The sequence below is a fragment of the Salmo salar genome, chromosome ssa07, assembly GCF_905237065.1.
Source record: "Salmo salar chromosome ssa07, Ssal_v3.1, whole genome shotgun sequence".
NCBI lineage: Eukaryota > Metazoa > Chordata > Actinopteri > Salmoniformes > Salmonidae > Salmo > Salmo salar.
In genome coordinates, this window is record NC_059448.1 from 26,511,609 (window position 1) to 26,531,610 (window position 20,002).

A 20,002-nucleotide genomic window follows, 5' to 3' on the forward strand; every position below is an offset into this window, starting at 1 on the left:
CAGGGTACATTATTTTTAAGCATTTTATTTTGTATGAGACATTTCATGTGACCTGTTTTGAATTTATGTTTGACCTGTTATTGGTTATTGGTATTTTGGGGGGGAATGGGAGCCAGGTGTGCGTAATGAGAAGCACGGGGTGGAGAAGCACGGGGCTTATGATTAGGCCAGGTGTGCGTTTTTTTAAAATTTGCCCTTGAATGAAGGAAGTACCTTTGCACTTTGAATAGATTTTGACTTTCATATCTGCATGTGTTGAAAAATTGCAAATGATGAAAGGGAAGACATAATTAAACAAATAACATAAGCACGCTCTAAGGCCACAAGACTGTGTATAAAATGGGGAAACTGGTATTCCATCAAACATGGGGTTTCACTCAGGAAACATAGCTAGCAGGTTGCTCTCCAAATCGACGCATTAGCTGATCGTGAGTGAACTTAACGAAAGCATCATATTGCTCTGTTAGTTTTGTTGGGTATGACCTTACAATCTTGGCACACCTATATTTGGGGAGTATCTCCCATTCTTCTCTGCAGATCCTGAGTGGGCTCCCGAGTGATGCAGTGGTCTAAGGCACTGCATCTCAGTGCAAGAGGTGTCACTATAGTACTTGGTTCAAATCCAGGATGTATCACATCCAGCTGTGATTGGGAGTCCCATAGGGCTGTGCACAATTGGCTGGAGTAGGCTGTCATTATAAATAAGAATTTGTTCTTAACTGACTTGCCTAGTTAAATAAAGGTTACATTATTATATATTTTTTTTATATCCTCTCAAGCTCTGTTAGGTTGGATGGGGAACGACGCTACACAGCTATTTTCAGGTTTCTCCAGAGATGTTAGATTGGGTTCAAGTCCGGGCTCTGGCTGGGCCACTAAAGGACTTGTCCCCGAAGCCACTCCTGCGTGGTCTTGGCTGTGTGCTTAGGGTCATTGTCCTGTTGGAAGGTGAACCTTCGCCCCAGTCTGAGGTCCTGAGTGCTCTGGAGCAGGTTTTCATCCAGGATCTCCCTGTACTTTGCTCCGTTCATCTTTCCCTCGATCCTGACTAGTCTCCCAATCCCTGCCGCTGAAAAACATCCCCACAGCATTATGCTGCCACAAGCATGCTTCACCGTTGGGATGGTGCCAGGTTTCCTCTAGACGTGACCCTTGGCATTCAGGCCAATCTTCATTTCATCAGACCAGAGAATCTTGTTTCTCATGGTCTGAGAGTCCTTTAGGTACATTTTGGCAAACTCCAAGCGGGCTGTCATGTGCCTTTTACTGAGGACTTGCTTCCGTCGGGCCACTCTAACATAAAGGCCTGATTGGTGGAGTGCTGCGGAGAGGGTTGTCCTTCCGGCAGCTTCTCCCATCTCCACAGACGAACTCTGGAGCTCGGTCAGAGTAACCATCGGGTTCTTTGTCACTTCCCTGACCAAGGCTCTTCTCCCCCGATTGCTCAATTTGGCCGGGTGGCCAGGTCTAGGAAGAGTATGGTGGTTCCAAACTTCTTCCATTTAAGAATGATGGAGGCCACTGTGCCTCGACACAATCCTGTCTCGGAGCTCTACGGACAATTCCTTCGACCTCATGGCCTGGTTTTTGCTCTGACATACACTGTCAACCGTGGGACTTTTTATAGACAGGTGTGTGCCTTTCCAAATCATGTCCAGTCAATTGGTTTTTACCACAGGTGGACTCCAATCAAGTTGTAGAAACATCTTAAGGATGATCAGTGGAAACAGGATGCACTTGAGCTCAATTTCGAGTCTCATAGCAAAGGGTCTGAATACTTATGTAAATAAGGTATTTCTGTTTTTTTCTTTCTTATAAAAACCTGTTTTCGCTTTGTCATTATGGGGTATTTTGTGTAGGTTGACGAGGATTTGAATTTATTTAATCAATTTTAGAATAAGGCTGTGTCGTAACGAAATGTGCAAAAAGGGAAGGGGTCTGAATACTTTCCGAATGCACTGTAGGCCATTGCCTACTCTATTTAATTGAGACTACACGCGCACCTGATCTCGCAGGTATGGCTACTGAACTGGAAGAAGCAAGAATGTTGAGAGCGACACTTCTTACATTTTTGCATAGTTCTATAGGATGTAGCCTACCATTTAGGAGGACGATTTGCAGGCAGAAACGGATTAATGGGTAATCCATACTTATTGAAAATGAAAAGGCGCAATGCTCGCTCACCATAGTAGCCTAACCTGTGTGTGTGTTGTGTCTTTTCCTTTTCAATGATGATTACATTTTTTTCTCCCCACTTCGACTCACTTTGGTTGTCCGCCCTTCACTTCTTCATTATCAATATTTATTTACAGATACTGTAGTAAACTACAGTCTAATCATATTTAAGTTCCATATTTAACTTCCACATGATTCTCCGCCCATGTAGGCAGACTACTTTATTTCAATGAGACCACACATACTAGGCGCACTTGAACTCTCACGCCCAACTAGGAGAGGTTCCGAGTGTGTGAATAATGCGAAAAATATGTGCTTTTAGTACAATATGTAGGCTAACTCATACAAAGCAGAAAGAGGACCGTTTCAGAATAATCTGTGCGGGCCTCCCGAGTGGCGCAGCGGTCTACGACACTGCATTGCAGTGCTTTGAGGAATCACCACAGATCAGGGTTCGTTCCCGGGCTGTATCACAGCTGACTGGGAGACCCATGAGGCAGTGCACAATTGGCCCAGCGCCGTCTATGTTAGTGGAGGGTTTGGCTGGCTGGGATGTCCTTGTCCCATTGAGCTCTAGTGACTACTTGTGGCGGTCGGGCGCATGCATGCTGACTTTCCTCAGACACATTGGCGCGGCTGGCTTCCGGGTTAAGGGGGCAAGTGTGTCAAGAAGCAGTGCAGCTATGTTTCGGAGGATGCGTGGCTCTTGACCTTCGCCTCTCCTGAGTATGTACTGGAGTTGCAGCGATGTGCTCATCATGTCTTAGCAGGATCAGATGGTGACAGGGGTCCCAGCAGTGTCAGACAGCCAGGGAAGACCAGTCTACAGAACTCAGGTGAATTTTGCAGTATATTCAGTCAATGATAAAAGGTTCCTTCTTGAATTGCTGGGTAAACCTACAATTATCACATTTCAGGAGAAGACCCAGATGCAGACAGTGTCGAAGTAACAAAAGTTTATTACTAGAACAGGGGGCAGGCAAAATGACAGGTCAAGGGCAGGCAGGGGTCAGTAATCCAGATCAGAGTCCATAAGGTACCGAACGGCAGGCAGTCTCGAGGTCAGGGCAGGCAGAGGTCAATATTCCAGGGTGGTGTGACAATGGTACAGAACGGCAGGCAGGCGGGCAGGCAGAAACGTCAAAACCAAGAAAACTAAAAAACAGGGACTAGAACAAAGACAGGAGCAAGGGAAAACCGCTGGTAGGCTTGACGAACAAAATGAACTGGCAACAAACAAAGAGAGAACACAGGTATAAATACACTGGGGATAATGGGGAAGATGGGAAACACCTGGAGGGGGTGGAGACAAGCACAAAGACAGGTGTAACAGATCAGGGTGTGACAACAATAGCTACAGGACAGCTGCTTAAGCTTTAAGCTACCGTCTGGGATCTGGGAATAATGGTAATTTCAATTATTGAACCATGAATTGAATTCTTGGATAATATAATGTATAAATGTACACCAAGGTAATTCCTTGTCATGCCTCATTTTAGGAGGATCAGATGGTGACGGGGTCTCAGCAGGGTCAGGCAGCCGGGGAAGACCAGTAGGTGACAGAGGTGAGGTGAATTTTTACAGTTACAACACTTTATTCTCTCTGTCCAGCAAATACTGGACAAGCCAGATGCTATTTTAGGGAAGTCTGACAAAGAGTATGTTCTTTTATCGCAGCAAGTCTACAGATTCTCCCTCCTCCCTGTTTTTGTTTGCTTGGAAATGTTGATACTGGAGACTGTTATCAGAAGAAACTGTGCAACCTAGCATTTATAGTGGCTAATAAATGCATTGCTATTAATTGGAAAGTTAGTTATCCTCCCACAATTTATAGAAGAAATGTATAGTTATGTACAGTATGACTAGATTTGTTTTAAGATTAAGGGTATACTATGCAACCTTCATAGTTTGTATTGAAAACATGTCCACGTCAGAGGAGATTTAGGCAATCCCTAGCTGCTGGGCTGCTCAGTACTGGCCCTGGGGGACTGTACTGGCCCTGGGGGACTGTACTGGCCCTGGGGGACTGTACTGTTGTCACTCTGGCTCTTTTATTTATTTATTTTATTTCACCTTTATTTATCCAGTTAGGCTAGTTGAGAACAGGTTCTCATTTGCAACTGTGACCTGGCCAAGATAAAGCAAAGCAGTTTGACACATACAACAACACAGAGTTACACATGGAATAAACAAACACACAATCAATAATGCAGTAGAAAAATCTATATACAGCATGTGCAAATGAGGTAGGATAAGAAAGGTAAGGCAATAAATAGGCCATGGAGAGTAATAACAATATAGCAATTAAACACTGGAATGGTAGAATGTGCAGAAGATGAATTTGCAAGTAGAGATACTGGGGTGCAAAGGAGCAAGATAAATAAATAAATACAGTATGGGGATGAAGTAGATTGGATGGGCTAATTTACAGATGAGCTATGTACAGGTGCAGAGATCTGTGAGCTGCTCTGACAGCTGGTGCTTAAAGCTAGTGAGGGAGGTAAGAGTCTCCAGCTTTAGTGATTTTTGCTGGAGCGCGTGCTACGGGTGGGTGCTGCTATGGTGACCAGTGAGCTGAGATAAGGCGGGGCTTTACCTAGCAGAGACTTGTAGATGACCTGGAGCCAGTGAGTTTGGCGACGAGTATGAAGCGAGAGCCAGCCAACGAGAGTGTACAGGTCACAGTGGTGGGTAGTATATGGGGCTTTGGTGACAAAACAGATGGCACTGTGATAGACTGCATCCAATTTGTTGAGTAGAGTGTTGGAGGCTATTTTGTAAATGACATCGCCGAAGTCGAGGATCGGTAGGATGGTCAGTTTTACGAGGGTATGTTTGGCAGCATGAGTGAAGGATTCTTTTTTGCGAAATAGGAAGCCGATTCTAGATTTAATTTTGGATTGGAGATGTTTAATGTGAGTCTGGAAGGAGAGTTTACAGTCTAACCAGACACCTAAGTATTTGTAGTTGTCCACATATTCTAAGTCAGAACCGTCCAGAGTAGTGATGCTGGACGGGCGGGCAGGTGCGGGCAGCGATCGGTTGAAGAGCATGCATTTAGTTTACTTGCATTTAAGAGCAGTTGGAGGCCACGGAAGGAAAGTTCTATGGCATTCAAGCTCGTCTGGAGGTTAGTTAACACAGTGTCCAAAGAAGGGCCAGAAGTATACAGAATGGTGTTGTCTGCGTAGAGGTGGATCAAAGAATCACCAACAGCAAGAGCAACATCATTGATGTATACAGAGAAGAGAGTCGGCCCGAGAATTGAACCCTGTGGCACCCCCATAGAGACTGCCTGAGGTCCGGACAACAGGCCCTCCGATTTGACATACTGAACTCTATCAGAGAAGTAGTTGGTGAACCAGGTGTGACAACCCTCCCACTCTGTCTGCCGAACTCTTTCTCTTTGCTCTTGTTTTCCTTAACCTATCTAGGATAGGGGGTAGTATTTTCACGGCCGGATGAAAAACGTACCCGATTTAAACTGGTTACTGCTCTTGCCCAGAAACGAGAATATGCATATCCACTTTCTGGCGCCTTCAGAGAGCCTATGGAAGCCTTAGAAATTGTCACGTTACAGCAGAGATACTGTATTTTCGATAGAGAGGCAACAAAAGGACCAGAAATTGTCAGACAGGCCACTTCCTGTATGGAATCTTCTCAGGTTTTGGCCTGCCGTATGAGTTCTGTTATACTCACAGACCATTCAAACAGTTTTAGAAACTTTAGAGTGTTTTCTATCCACATATACTAATTATATGCATATTCGAGTTTCTGGGCAAGAGTAGTAACCAGATTAAATTGGGTACGTTATTTTCACCCAGTCGTGAAAATAGTGCCCCCTATCCACAACAGGTTAACATGCATGAAACCAAGGCTTTTATGGTTACAGAAGTCAACAAATGAGAGCACCTGGGAGTAGGAGTGGAGCTAGGCACTGCAGGGCCTGGATTAACCTCTACGTCACCAGAGGAACAGAGGAGGAGTAGGATGAGGTTACGGCTAAAGGCTATCAGGACTGGTTGTTTAGTGCATTCAGAGCAGAGAGTAAAAGGAGCAGGTTTCTGGGCGTGAGAGAATCGATTCAAGGCATATTGGACAGACAGAGGTATGGTAGGATGTGAGTACATTGGAGGTAAACCTAGGCATTGAGTAATGATGAGAGAGATATTGTCTCTAGAGGCGTTTAAACCAGGTGATGTCACTGCATATGTGGGAGGTGGAATTAAATGGTAGTTTAAGACATATTGAGCAGGGCTAGAGGCTCTACAGTGAAATAAGACAATAATCACTAACCAGGACAGTAATAGACAAGGCATATTGATATTAGGGAGAGGCATGCGTAGCCGGTGGTCAATAGGGGTCCAGTGAGTGGTTGGGCTGGCTGGAGACACGGCGATTCAGGCAGCTGGGAGGCCGGGGCTAACAAGCTAGCAGACCGGGGCTAGCAAAGCTAGGAGAAGGGTCTTATAGGGACGTCTCGACGGAGGAAAGTCTGTTTTGGCCTACGCGTGCGGTGACGTCGATAGACCAGTCGTGATGGATTAGTAGGGTTCCGAGTAGCAGAGGGGTCCAAGTCCAATTGGCAAAATAGGTATAGTGGCCCAAGAAATTGGCCGATGGATCGATACAGCTAACAGTACAATATGCTCTAGACAGCTAGCAGCTAGCGGGCCGCGGCTATCGGATGGGCAATTAAGGGGTGGTCGCGATGTAGAGGCCAGTTGAGTACCCCCTCGAGCAGATTATGTCGTAATCCAGTCGTGAAGGAACGGGGGGGTTCCGTGCCCCATACCGACAGTAGAAGGGGTCCGGGTATTGTAGCGCAGGAGTCGCTGATGGGCCTCTTTTAGCTATCCGGGAGAAAGGGCCTAGCATGGGCTAGCTCCAGGCTAATTGGTGCTTTCTCCAGGACCGACGTTAATCAGTACTCGGTTAGCAGCTAGCTAGCTGCGAAGATCCAGGTGTAAATAACCAGAGCTTGCGGTAGGAATCCGGGTATATGGAGAGAAAACATGTCCGGTATGCTCTGGTTTGAGTCGCGTTGTACAAACTGGCAGAGCTTTCCGATCTAAAGGTTAGCTGATGACCACTAGCAGTGGTTAGCTGATTAGTAGCTAGTAGCTAGTGAGCTGGCTAGCTTCTGTTGGGGGATTCCGAATACGAGGTGAATAATACTTTAGAGAAAAAAAAACAGATCCGCACCACATTGGGTGAGCTGACCTGAAACCAATAATGAATGTTTCTCTAAGACCCTAAAGCTGAGTGGGGGTGTTTTGTGTTGGGGCGCTGCTGGGCAGTGGACCATTAGGGGCAGGACAGGGTGACCCAGCTATATTGTGTGCAAGTAAAAAGAGCTCTATAGTACTATTAGGACTATTATATGAATTAAACTCAGCAAAAAAAGAAACATCTTCTCACTGTCAACTGCGTTTATTTTCAGCAAACTTAACATGCGGAAATATTTCCACAGACATGTGGCTAACAGAAATTGAATAATGTGTCCCTGAACAAAGGGGGGGGGGATGTCAAAATCAAAATTAACAGACAGTATCTGGTGTGGCCACCAGCTGCATTAAGTACTGCAGTGCATCTCCTCCTCATGGACTGCATCAGATTTGCTGTTCTTGCTGTGAGATGTTACCCCACTCTTCCACCAAGGCACTTGCAAGTTCCCAGACATTTCTGGGGGGAATGGCCCTAGCCCTCTCCCTCCGATCCAACAGGTCCCAGATGTGCTCAGTGGGATTGAGATCGGGGCTCTTCGCTGGCCATGGCAGAACACTGACATTCCTGTCTTGCAGGAAATCACGCACAGAACAGGCAGTATGGCTGGTGGTATTGTCATGCTGGAGGGTCATGTCAGGATGAGCCTGCAGGAAGGGTACCACATGAGGGAGGAGGATATCTTCCCTGTAACGAACAGCGTTGAGATTGCCTGCAATGACAACAAGCTTAGTCCGATGATGCTGTGACAAACCGCCCCAGACCATTACGGACCCTCCACCTCCAAATTGATCCCGCTCCAGAGTACAGGCCTTGGAGTAACACTCATTCCTTCGACGATAAACGCACATCTGACCATCATTCCTGGTGAGACAAAACCGCAACTCGTCAGTGAAGAGCACTTTTTGCCGGTCCTGTCTGGTCCAGCGACCGTGGGTTTGTGCTCATAGGTACGTTGCCGGTGGTGTCTGGTGAGGACCTGCCTTACAACAGGCCTACAAGCTCTCAGTCCAGCCTCTCTCAGCCTATTGCGGACAGTCTGAGCACTGATGGAGGGATTGTGCATTCCTGGTGTAACTCAGGCAGTTGTTGTTGCCATCCTGTGCCTGTCCCACAGGTGTGATGTTCGGATGTACCAATCCTGTGCAAGTGTTGTTACACGTGGTCTGCCACTGCGAGGATGATCAGCTGTCCGTCCTATCTCCCTGTAGCTCTGTCTTAGGCGTCGCACAGTACGGACTTTGCAATTTATTGCCCTGGCCACATCTGCAGTTCTCATGCCTCCTTGCAGCATGCCTAAGGCACGTTCACGCAGATGAGCAGGGACCATGGGCATCTGTCACGTCCTGACCAGCAGATGGAGCTAGTGTTTTAGTTTTGGGGTCAGGACGTGGCATGTTTGTATTGGTTTAATGTTGGGTGGATGATTGGGACTTCCAATTGAAGGCAGGTGTGTATAGTTGCCTTTGATTGGAAGTCCTATATAGGTGTGTGGGTTTTTCTTTGGGGTTGTGGGTGGTTGTTTTTGCACTGCGTTTCTAGCCTGCAGAACTGTAGCTGTTGTCACTTTGTTTGCATTGTTAAGTGGATGCTTTACTTCTTTATTTTAATTAAAGATGAGTATTCACATACCTGCTGCGCCTTGGTCCATTTCTACAGAAGACAGTCGTTACAGAATCACCCACCAAAGGACCAAGCAGCAGAAGAGGAGGAAGCCACAGGAGAGAAAAAGGGAACAATGGACATGGGAGGACGTCCTGGACGGCAAGGGAGCCTACACCTGGGAAGAGATCCTGGCCGGAAGGGATCGCCTCCCATGGGAACAGGTGGAGGCACTCAGGAGAGTGGAGGCAGCTGGACAGAGGAACCATCGGGAACGTTACGCTGGAACACGGTTGGCTAGGAAACCCGAGAGGCAGCCCCAAGATTTTTTTTGGGGGGGGCACACGGGTAGCTTGGCCAGGCCAGGGAGGAGCAGTAAGCCAGCTACCCGTGACTACAGGGAGGTGCGTACGAGGTGGAGGGCGCCATGTTACGCTGAGGTATGCACCATCTCGCCTATACGGACGCACAGCCCAGTTCGCCCAGTACCAGCGCCCCGCAGGTGCCAGGGCAAGGTGAGCATCGAGCCGGAAGGGGGGATGCCAACCCTACAATCAAGACCGCCAGCGCGCCCTTTCGGTCCGGTGTTTCCCGCCAGACGCACTAGCATGGAGGTGCGTGTCTCCAGGCTGGCACGTCCTATACCAGCCCCACGCATCAGGAGTCTAGTGTGTCAACCCAGCCTCGCCAGTCAACAGTCACCAGAGCTGCCCGCCAGTCAACAGTCGTCAGAACTGCCCTGAACTGCCAGAGTGGCCAGACTGCCCTGAACTGCCAGAGTGTCCAGACTGCCCTGAACTGCCAGAGTGTCCAGACTGCCCTGAACTGCCAGAGTGTCCAGACTGCCCTGAACTGCCAGAGTGGCCAGACTGCCCTGAACTGCCAGAGTGGCCAGACTGCCCTGAACTGCCAGGGTGGCCAGACTGCCCTGAACTGCCAGGGTGGCCAGACTGCCCTGAACTGCCAGGGTGGCCAGACTGCCCTGAACTGCCAGGGTGGCCAGACTGCCCTGAACTGCCAGGGTGGCCAGACTGCCCTGAACTGCCAGGGTGGCCAGACTGCCCTGAACTGCCAGAGTGGCCAGACTGCCCGGTTCTGCCAGAGGTGCCCGCCTGCCCTGATCTGCCAGGGTGCCCGGCCTGTCAGGATCAGCCCGAGTGGTCCTCCTGCCCTCCGGTCCAGCCCGAGTGGTCCTCCTGCCATCCGGTCCAGCCCGAGTGGTCCTCCTACCCTCCGGCCCGGCCCGAGTGGCCCGCATGCCTTCCGGCCCAGCCCGAGTGGCCCGCATGCCTTCCGGCCCAGCCCGAGTGGCCCGCATGCCTTCCGGCCCAGCCCGAGTGGTCCGCCTGCCCTGATCTGCCAGGGTGCCCGGCCTGTCAGGATCAGCCCGAGTGGTCCTCCTGCCCTCCGGTCCAGCCCGAGTGTTCCTCCTGCCTTCCGGCCCAGCCCGAGTGGCCCGCATGCCTTCCGGCCCAGCCCGAGTGGCCCTCCTGTCCCCCGGCCCAGCCCGAGTGGCCCTCCTGTCCTCCGGTCCAGCCCGAGGGGTCCTCCTGTCCTCCGGCCCAGCATGAGTGGTCCGTCTGCCAGGGTCAGCCCAAGTGGCCCATCTGCCCGGCGCAGTTAGCAGCGCCACCGAAGTGGGCTACGCCGACGGTGGAGCAAGGTCCACGCCCTGCACCTGAGCCACCTCCAGGATAGGTGGGTTGGGGAGGGAGGGTGTAGCACAGTGCCGTCGGTGACGGCAGCCACCCTCCCTTCCCTCCCTTATTGTTTTAGGGTTATTGTTTATGGGTTTTGTGTTGGTTTTTTTTGTTTGTTTTTTTGGTAGGTGCATTCCGGGGTTTGCACCTTGAGGGGGGGGTACTGTCACGTCCTGACCAGCAGATGGAGCTAGTGTTTTAGTTTTGGGGTCAGGACGTGGCATGTTTGTATTGGTTTAATGTTGGGTGGATGATTGGGACTTCCAATTGAAGGCAGGTGTGTATAGTTGCCTTATATTGGAAGTCCTATATAGGTGTGTGTGTTTTTCTTTGGGGTTGTGGGTGGTTGTTTTTGCACTGCGTTTCTAGCCTGCAGAACTGTAGCTGTTGTCACTTTGTTTGCATTGTTAAGTGGATGCTTTACTTCTTTATTTTAATTAAAGATGAGTATTCACATACCTGCTGCGCCTTGGTCCATTTCTACAGAAGACAGTCGTTACAGCATCTTTCTTTTGGTGTTTTTCAGAGTCAGTAGAAAGGCCTCTTTAGTGTCCTAAGTTCTGTGACCTTAATTTCCTAACGTCTGTAAGCTGTTAGTGTCATCACGACCGTTCACACAGGTGCATGTTCATTAATAGTTTATGGTTCATTGAACAAGCATGGGAAACAGTGTTTTAACCCTTTACAATGAAGATCTGTGAAGTTATTTGGATTTTTGCGATTTATCTTTGAAAGACAGGGTCCTGAAAAAGGGACGTTTCTTTTTTTGCTGAGTTTATATAGAGGGTACACTGTTTCTGTGTGTTAATGTGAAGGTGTATGTGTGTTGTCATTCAACTCTTGTTTTCTAAAATTTTCCCTTGAGACCCGTGGCGATTTTAGCATGTAAATGTTGGTGGGGCCCAAAAAATTATAATTTGTGGAGGCATGCCAGCAAAGCTTCAAAACAACACGAAACAATACATTAATTGCACTATAACGGTGACAAACGGTGCCCACAAACTGTTAGGGCCTAAATAAAGCTGTCCCAACAGCAGAGTCCCAACAGCAGTCCCAACACCTTACCACTACTACACCTGGCTATCAGCGGAGCCTTGTCTGGCAGCAAAACAGTTAATTCAGCCTCATTTACTGCCTTTTTAAAAAATATTGCTGATATGGCAGACTTGCTTAAACAAATGTGGTTTCTATTGACAATTGAGATGGACAAACTATGGCATAAGGGGACGACAAGCGGATAAGAGGCAATCCGTAATTTCGATGAACACATTAATGAGCTAGCTAGAACGGACGGAATCAATATACCTATTTGTTTAGCACTTTTGAAATGTGCAGAGACAGAATTCAGAACATGGGCCGTTTTTAGAGTGTTCTCCCTGTACACCAAGTCAGAAGAGTAGGATAAATAGAGGGGGCATATAAGCAAACAATGAAAGCTCTTACAATATTCAATGATTATATTTCTCAAAAATAGGTTATAGGCTACATGTGCACCACCATGTCAGAACAGTATGCGAAATTAAGAGGGGAAAATATACCAAATGATTAGGCTGAGGCACATAGGCTACCAACAGTTTACTACACAACATATAGCTAGTTTTACTTTTTTAGCTACAGTATACATATGTCCCTGGCATATTACATAATTTATGCAGCAGCATACAAGACATTTTTGGACTCACCTTGTTGTGCTGTGCTCACTTGAACAGAAAGGTTGCGCGGCGGTCCTTCGTGGGCAAATTTTGTCATCAAACTTTGTCATCAAAGTCTGGCATTCTCTGGATTAATGGCACTTTCAAGACAACTGGGAACTCGGAAATAAACAAGGTCAATCATGATGACATCAGTGATCTTTAGGTCGTAGCTCTAGAAAGAGGTCCGAGTTCCCGACTTACAATTCCTAGTTGGATGACCGTTCAAAACAAGCTAGTTTTTTTTCCCAAGTTCGCAGTTGTCTTGAACTCACTGAAGTCAGATTTCCCACTTCGGAGTTAACAGTTGTTTCGAGCGCAGCAGCAATCATGTTGGATCGACTGCATGCCCAATGTTGAATGTTTATCATTTTAATGTTGGAAAAGAGACCCTTAAACCCAGACTTGGGACCACACAGCCACTCCACTGAATATAAGTCTAGTGATTGCTTTGCAATGCTTGCAGTTAGCCAAGAATTCCTTCCAAACCACTCATTGTTGAATTTGCGATTTCCAACTAGTTTTGTAATGTTTATGTCCAATGGCCGATGAGCACATATACGTTTAATATATAATTTCTCTCCTTTATCTTCATATGACAAGGATTAAAAAGCATTTACCAGTAGATTGTTGACTTGATTCATGATGATGACTGCTAGCTTGCTAGCTAAGTTTTTGAAAGTATGATGTTGACAGTCCAATCAAAGCTACTGTAGATATAACGTTATTTGACGTCAATTTATCTGTGGCCAATGACCTTGGGCCTTCTTGAATGGGCACTTCTAATGTATCTCCATGGCAGCACCAATGGGCTTGAATTTTCGAGCTCTACCCTTAGATTTGGCGGTGACGTAGTGTCCCCATGAGTGACAAAACAGTGAGCCAATCCCAGCACAACTAGAGAACATTACCAACCCCTACGCTCCATATTTTCCGCTGGCTGCCCCACCACCATAGAAAGAACTGAGCTAGGCTGAAACACCTGCATTTTGGAGCTGCCTTACTTAAGAAAGCAAAACAAATGACATGTTTGTATGTGGCTCAATTATATATTTTTTCATTGTTTGCAAACTGATATGTGACACGTATTAATGCCAAAATAACATGCAAAACAGGCAACCCCCCCCCCCAAAAAAAAAGATTTGCCCCACCTGCCCTGAATGACGGGTCACCACTGCTTGAACCATAAAAAAAAGATGGGAAGGAAGTTGTGTTGGGGAGAGAGTTGAGTTGAGACTGGTGGGGGTCGAGCATGTAGGCGTCTCGGGTTGGCTGGGCGGTCTGGCTGAAATTTTATATAGAGGATGTCTTAAAGGTAATCAAACGTTGTCTTTGTACTTTATTTGTAAGAGTTTTTCATTTGTTAGGCTATTGGTTAAAGGAGCAACAAAATATTGATTATTGAATTATCATGGATCTAGTCTTATCAATCACTTAAACATATTTATATATATATTTAATAATCTCTTACCGAACTGTGGGCATTTTTGCTTACTTTTTGTTGTTGTAAATAGAGATGGCTAGAAGGGCCATGGGTCATATTAGATTGTGTAGAAATGCAGGAAATGTGCTGTCGATGCCCCCAAAAAATGGGAGGACCCCCAGACCCCCTGCCAAGTTATGTCCCCCACTACAAATACCACTGCTGGTTGATTAAAAAAGTAATAGTCAATCGATCAATAATACTCTTAGAAAAAATGATTACTTTTAAACAAGGCAGACCGAATGGTCAGGCAGGCGGGTACAAAGTCCAGAAACAGGCAAAGGTCAAAACCGGGAGGACTAGAAAAAGAGAATAGCAAAAGGAGTACGGGAAAAACACGCTGGTTGACTTGACTAAATATACAAGACAGACTGGCACAGAGAGACAGGAAACAGGGATAAATACACTGGGGAATATAAGCGACACCTGGAGGGGGTGGAGACAATCACAGGAACAGGTGAAACAGATCAGGGCGTGACAGAAATAAAAATCAATTTAAATTACAGGTTGTAGTGCAACAAAATAGGAAAAAAGCCAAGGGGGATGAATACTTTTGCAAGGCACATTACAGTATATTTACCAAAAAATATATGGGGGATTGGATATGATGCAGACAATTACATTGATGGAAGCCATAATCTATCTACAATGTTAAAGCTGATCTACCCCCTAAAATAAGTTTTACGAGTGAGCATTCAACACTACAGCTTAAACTGAGGGGGCAGGAAGTTGTGAGCATCGTATTTAGGTCAGGGAACTGCCATCACCTACTTAGTTTGTTTTGAGTAACTCAACCTTGACAGAGATCAGAGAACGATGCCAGACTTCATCGCTTACACTTCTACAATGAACATTTCATGGTTTCTACTTATCCTCACAGGTAACCCATACCAATTTTTTTTTTCAAAAGGTTTTCAAAAGGTTTCGAGGTGACTTATAGAAATAGATTTAATCAACAGTGCACATGTATTTTTCCAAATGGAATTAAGCTTTTAGGACAAAAGAAAAATGTCAAATAACGGTTAGGAATTAGAAAAAATATGAAGGTAAATAGTTAGCCTGGTATGCTATTCGTGTTTTATCCCTTGCTGAAAAAACGTTGCACCCGGTGAACCTTTTCCTTTTTCTTTAGGGACCTGGGCTGAAGTTCCGTCAATATACAAGTATGGGGTGAAGGGAGGTTTCGTGTGTCTGGCTGTTGCTGAATCCCCTGAGGAGCATAAAGAACTTAAATGGAAATTCAAAAGTGCTGTAATAGTTGATAATAAAGAGATCTCTCCTCAATACAAGGACAAGGTGCATTATAACCCAGTGAACCACTCTTTGTGCATTAAGAATCTGAAGGAAACTGACAGTGGAATTTACTATCCGATTGTTGGAAAATGGAATTTAGAAACTATTATTGAGTACAATGTAACAATACTGGGTGAGTATAATTCAAAATTTAACTGAGGCCCCCCAAAAAGGCTATTGCTGGCTCTGACTGGGTGTGTGGGTATGGATGTTAGTAAGCAGACCCGAGAGAACCACGTTGGTCCCTCATGAGTTCAGATGTTTTTGTGGCCCCCATCACCATCAAAGTTGCTCATCCTTGGTCTAGGAAAGGGGTCTCCAAGGTCGATTAGGAGCTACCAGTAGCTCGCATACCACCTATGAGTACCACCTATGACTAAATTATTTTTGGTATCTTTTAGTTGTCACTGTATTAGACTAAGCATAGGTGATTTGATGATGTTGAAATGTTGAAGTTGAAATGGTACTGCAATAGTGGAGGCAGCTGCTGTTTTTCTTTGCGATTTGCGTTAACTCTATGTGCTTCTAAAGCGATAGTTGTTTAGTAGTCCCAAAATGTTGGAAACATTAATTTGCTTGACCATGCTGTAGGTCATGTAACCGTTTCTTACATGCAATATGCTTAGAGGACTTCACCGGACAGAGGTTGCTCTCTCGTTTTGGGATGAAACAAAGGTGTGGTTGAATTTATTCTGCCACTCTGTCTTCTTAATGTTTCAGCCTTAACCTGTTAGGGCTAGGGGGCAGTATTGACACGGCCGGATAAAAAACGTACCCGATTTAATCTGGTTACTACTCCTGCCCAGTAACTAGAATATGCATATAATTATTGGCTTTGGATAGAAAACACCCTAAAGTTTCTAAAACTGTTTGAATGGTGTCTGTGAGTATAACAGAACTCATATGGCAGGCAAAAACCTGAGAAGATTCCTTACAGGAAGTGCCCTCTCTGACAAGATCTTGTTCTTCTTGTCTCTGTTTATTGAAGACTGAGGATCTTTGCTGTAACGTGACACTTCGTACGGCTCCCATAGGCTCTCAGAGCCCGGGAAAAAGCTGAATGATATCGAGGCAGCCCCAGGCTGAAACACATTTGCGCTTTTGGCAAGTGGCCGATCAGAGGACAATGGGCTTAGGCGCGTGCACGAGTCGACCCCATGCTTTATTTTCTTTCGTCTTTTTACCTAAACGCAGATTCCCGGTCGGAATATTATCGCTTTTTTACGAGAAAAATGGCATAAAAATTGATTTTATACAGCGGTTGACATGCTTCGAAGTACGGTAATGAAATATTTAGAATTTTTTTGTCACGAAATGCGTCGTGCTCGTCACCCTTCTTTACCCTTTCGGATAGTGTCTTGAACGCACAAACAAAACGCCGCTGTTTGGATATAACTATGGATTATTTGGGACCAAACCAACATTTGTTATTGAAGTAGAAGTCCTGGGAGTGCATTCTGACGAAGAACACCAAAGGTAATAACATTTTTCTTATAGTAAATCTGACTTTGGTGAGTGCTAAACTTGCTGGGTGTCTAAATAGCTAGCCCTGTGATGCCGGGCTATCTACTTAGAATATTGCAAAATGTGCTTTCACCGAAAAGCTATTTTAAAATCGGACATATCGAGTGCATAGAGGAGTTCTGTATCTATAATTCTTAAAATAATTGTTATGCTTTTTGTGAATGTTTATCGTGAGTAATTTAGTAAATTTTTTGTAAATTCACCGGAAGTTTACGGGGGGTATGCTAGTTCTGAACGTCACATGCTAATGTAAAAAGCTGTTTTTTGATATAAATATGAACTTGATTGAACAAAACATGCATGTATTGTATAACATAATGTCCTAGGTGTGTCATCTGATGAAGATCAAAGGTTAGTGCTGCATTTAGCTGTGGTTTGGGTTTATGTGACATTATATGCTAGCTTGAAAAATGGGTGTCTGATTATTTCTGTCTGGGTACTCTGCTGACATAATCTAATGTTTTGCTTTCGCTGTAAAGCCTTTTTGAAATCGGACAGTGTGGTTAGATTAACGAGAGTCTTGTCTTTAAAATGGTGTAAAATAGTCATATGTTTGAGAAATTGAAGTAATAGCATTTCTAAGGTATTTGAATAACGCGCCACAGGATTCCACTGGCTGTTACGTAGGTGGGACGATTTCGTCCCACTGGCCCTAGAGAACTTTTAAGCCTATATAACACATACATTGTAAGATGGCTTGTTTCTGGCTTTGCTTTCCCAGCGATTTTACCCACACACTGTGCATAAACCAGTTATAACCAATCATTATTTTGTTTTACTATAGGATTAAACTATAGGAGATTCATCACACTCCTCTGACTCTTCTTGTCATGGACATAACCTTTTTTCCAACTGGTTCTTGTAGAAGCTGTTTCCATACCAGTCATGAAGGTGGTGTCTCTCTACTCCAACTCAAGTACGGGACAATGTAACATCACAGTGAACTGTTCTGTTGAAGATGTCTGGGCGTTGTCTGTCTGTAACGGGCGTCACTGCACACTGTCACAACAGTCACTCACCGTAGTCAATATCACCATCTCCAATGACAACAACACTATCCAGTGCACAGGAAAAAATCACGTCAGCGCAAAGACCAAGTCACAACCCATGAAGGACATATGTAAGTCCAATTTACTAGCTTCCACCTTCTGTGCCTCTATCATTGTTAAAAAATATCAAAGTTTTAATATAATTGTTACAATTTTCCAGCAAAAATGTGATTAACAATTGTGTGTGCGTGCGTGTGACATCTCAGGTATTGAGAAGGATGGGAAAGCTTCCGAATTCCCAGTTGGCATCATTGTGGTCAGTGTTACTGCTGGATTGCTATTCATTAGTGTGATTGTTGGTATATGTGTTGGTATACGACGCATCAAATCAACGAGAAGAAGGGCCCGTAAAAACAAGCAGCCACTGCAGGTACCTTCTCTGTCCATCATTTATCTATTGTCAGTGTCCTGGAAAAACCTTGTATCTCAAAAAAGTGTTTCTTTTCAGCTCTATCGCCACGTAGTCATGTCACATGGAGGGGAATGACTACTTAAAGTAGTTAAAGAACAAATGTTTCTCAAAATGTTTAAAGAATGATCATTTGAATGTTGTTACAGTCTGTCTCATATCCTAACAGGTCAACCCAGTGAGCGCTCCACAAGGGGAAAGGCCGGGACCACAAAACACAGGGGGTTCTGACGTAACAACTATCTACGTCACTGTAGTGAAACCAGGAGCAGCAGGAGTGGAGCTCCCGTCACCAGAAGAGATGTCAGAGACACAGTCAGAGGCGCTCTACAGCACTGTGCAGCACCCAGCTGCAGAAGAGTCTCACCTAGTGGACAAAGTGGGCGCTACAAAAGAGGACAGGCCAGGGCCGCAGAGCCCTACTGAGACAGAGCCTACATCAATCTACAGCACTGTACAGAAACCAGCAGCAGCACAGCGTTGCCCAGTGGACAAATACGGGAATAATCTCAACAAACCAGACAGAGCTGCTCAATAGGAGATAAACTACCCCTCCGTCCCTCTCACAGTTACCCTGCTATTACATTGACTAAGACTTGACCCATATACTCAGATAGCGAAAATCAAAACACAGGGGAAATTGTGAACGAGGAAGAATGACGGGAAAATGTAATATAAAACAAAAAACATTTTTACTTATTTTACTTATTTTTACTTCATTAATCATTCCATCTATTAGCACTGTACATGCTTTATTAAAAATACTTGTATATAAAACAGCTGAATAAAAAAAATGGGAATCCCGTTGTTTGATCCCATCTTCAACGAACTGAAAAGAAGGTTGAGAAGACAGGCTCAACCAAACAATAGCAATAAAAAGACACGTTCAATCAATCAACTCAATCAATCAACAGTATATCATATTTTTTGGGTTATCATTTTTATAATAAGTACCATATATCTAATTATTGGCTAAAATTCACTAATTGTAAATTGCTCCGGATATGTAACTCACTGCTAAATGACTAAAATGTCAAATGTAAATGTTAGATGAGAAAGCATATTTACAAATATCAATAGAAAAGGTTCAATCAACTTCTGTAGGATCTGTAGGATCTGTTACATCTAGCTGGCTATGTGGTAGAACTACACAGGTACTATACAGGTATAACCCTATTACAGGGGCTGAGTCACTGGCTTATTGGTGTTCTTCCATGCCGTCCCTAGGAGGGGTGCGTCACTTGAGTGGGTTGAGTTACTGACGTAACCCCCCTTGGGTTGTGCCGTGGCGGAGATCTTTGTGGGCTATACTCGGCCTTGTCTCAGGATGGTAAGTTGGTGTTTGAAGATATCCCTCTAGTGGTGTGGGGGCTGTGCTTTGGCAAAGTGGGTGGGGTTATATCTTGCCTGTTTGGCCTGTCCGGGGGTATCATCGGATGGGGCCACAGTGTCTCCTGACCCCTCCTGTCTCAGCCTCCAGTATTTATGCTGCAGTAGTTTATGTGTAGGGGGGCTAGGGTCAGTCTGTTATATCTGGAGTATTTCTCCTGTCTTATCCGGTGTCCTGTGTGAATTTAAGTATGCTCTCTCTAATTCTCTCTTTTTCTCTTTCTTTCTTTCTCTCGGAGGACCTGAGCCCTAGGATCTCAGGACTACCTGGCATGATGACTCCTTGCTGTCCACCTGGCCGTGCTGCTGCTCCAGTTTCAACTGCTCTGCCTGAGGCTATGGAACCCTGACCTGTTCACCGGACGTGCTACCTGTCCCAGACCTGCTGTTTTCAACTCTCTAGAGACAGAAGGAGCGGTAGAGATACTTTCAATGATCGGCTATGAAAAGCCAACTGACAT

General features: G+C 45.5%; 1 protein-coding gene across 2 annotated transcripts; it reads left to right on the forward strand.

Moving 5' to 3' along the window:
- Positions 1-14,475: 14,475 nt before the first annotated feature.
- On the forward strand, positions 14,476-19,404 carry LOC106608989 (SLAM family member 9). 2 transcript variants are annotated; one of them, XR_006770595.1, is made up of 6 exons: positions 14,476-14,757; positions 15,010-15,303; positions 17,560-17,814; positions 17,950-18,113; positions 18,322-18,821; positions 19,380-19,404. XR_006770595.1 is itself a non-coding variant. In XM_014207304.2 (5 exons), exons 1-5 carry the CDS (start codon positions 14,694-14,696, stop codon positions 18,688-18,690), a joined length of 1,146 nt encoding a protein of 381 aa, XP_014062779.1. In that variant the 5' UTR covers positions 14,476-14,693; the 3' UTR covers positions 18,691-19,035. The 2 variants fall into 2 exon arrangements, 1 of the variants encoding a protein (XP_014062779.1); XM_014207304.2 differs by lacking the exon at positions 19,380-19,404 and having other exon boundaries at positions 18,322-19,035.
- Positions 19,405-20,002: the final 598 nt, after the last annotated feature.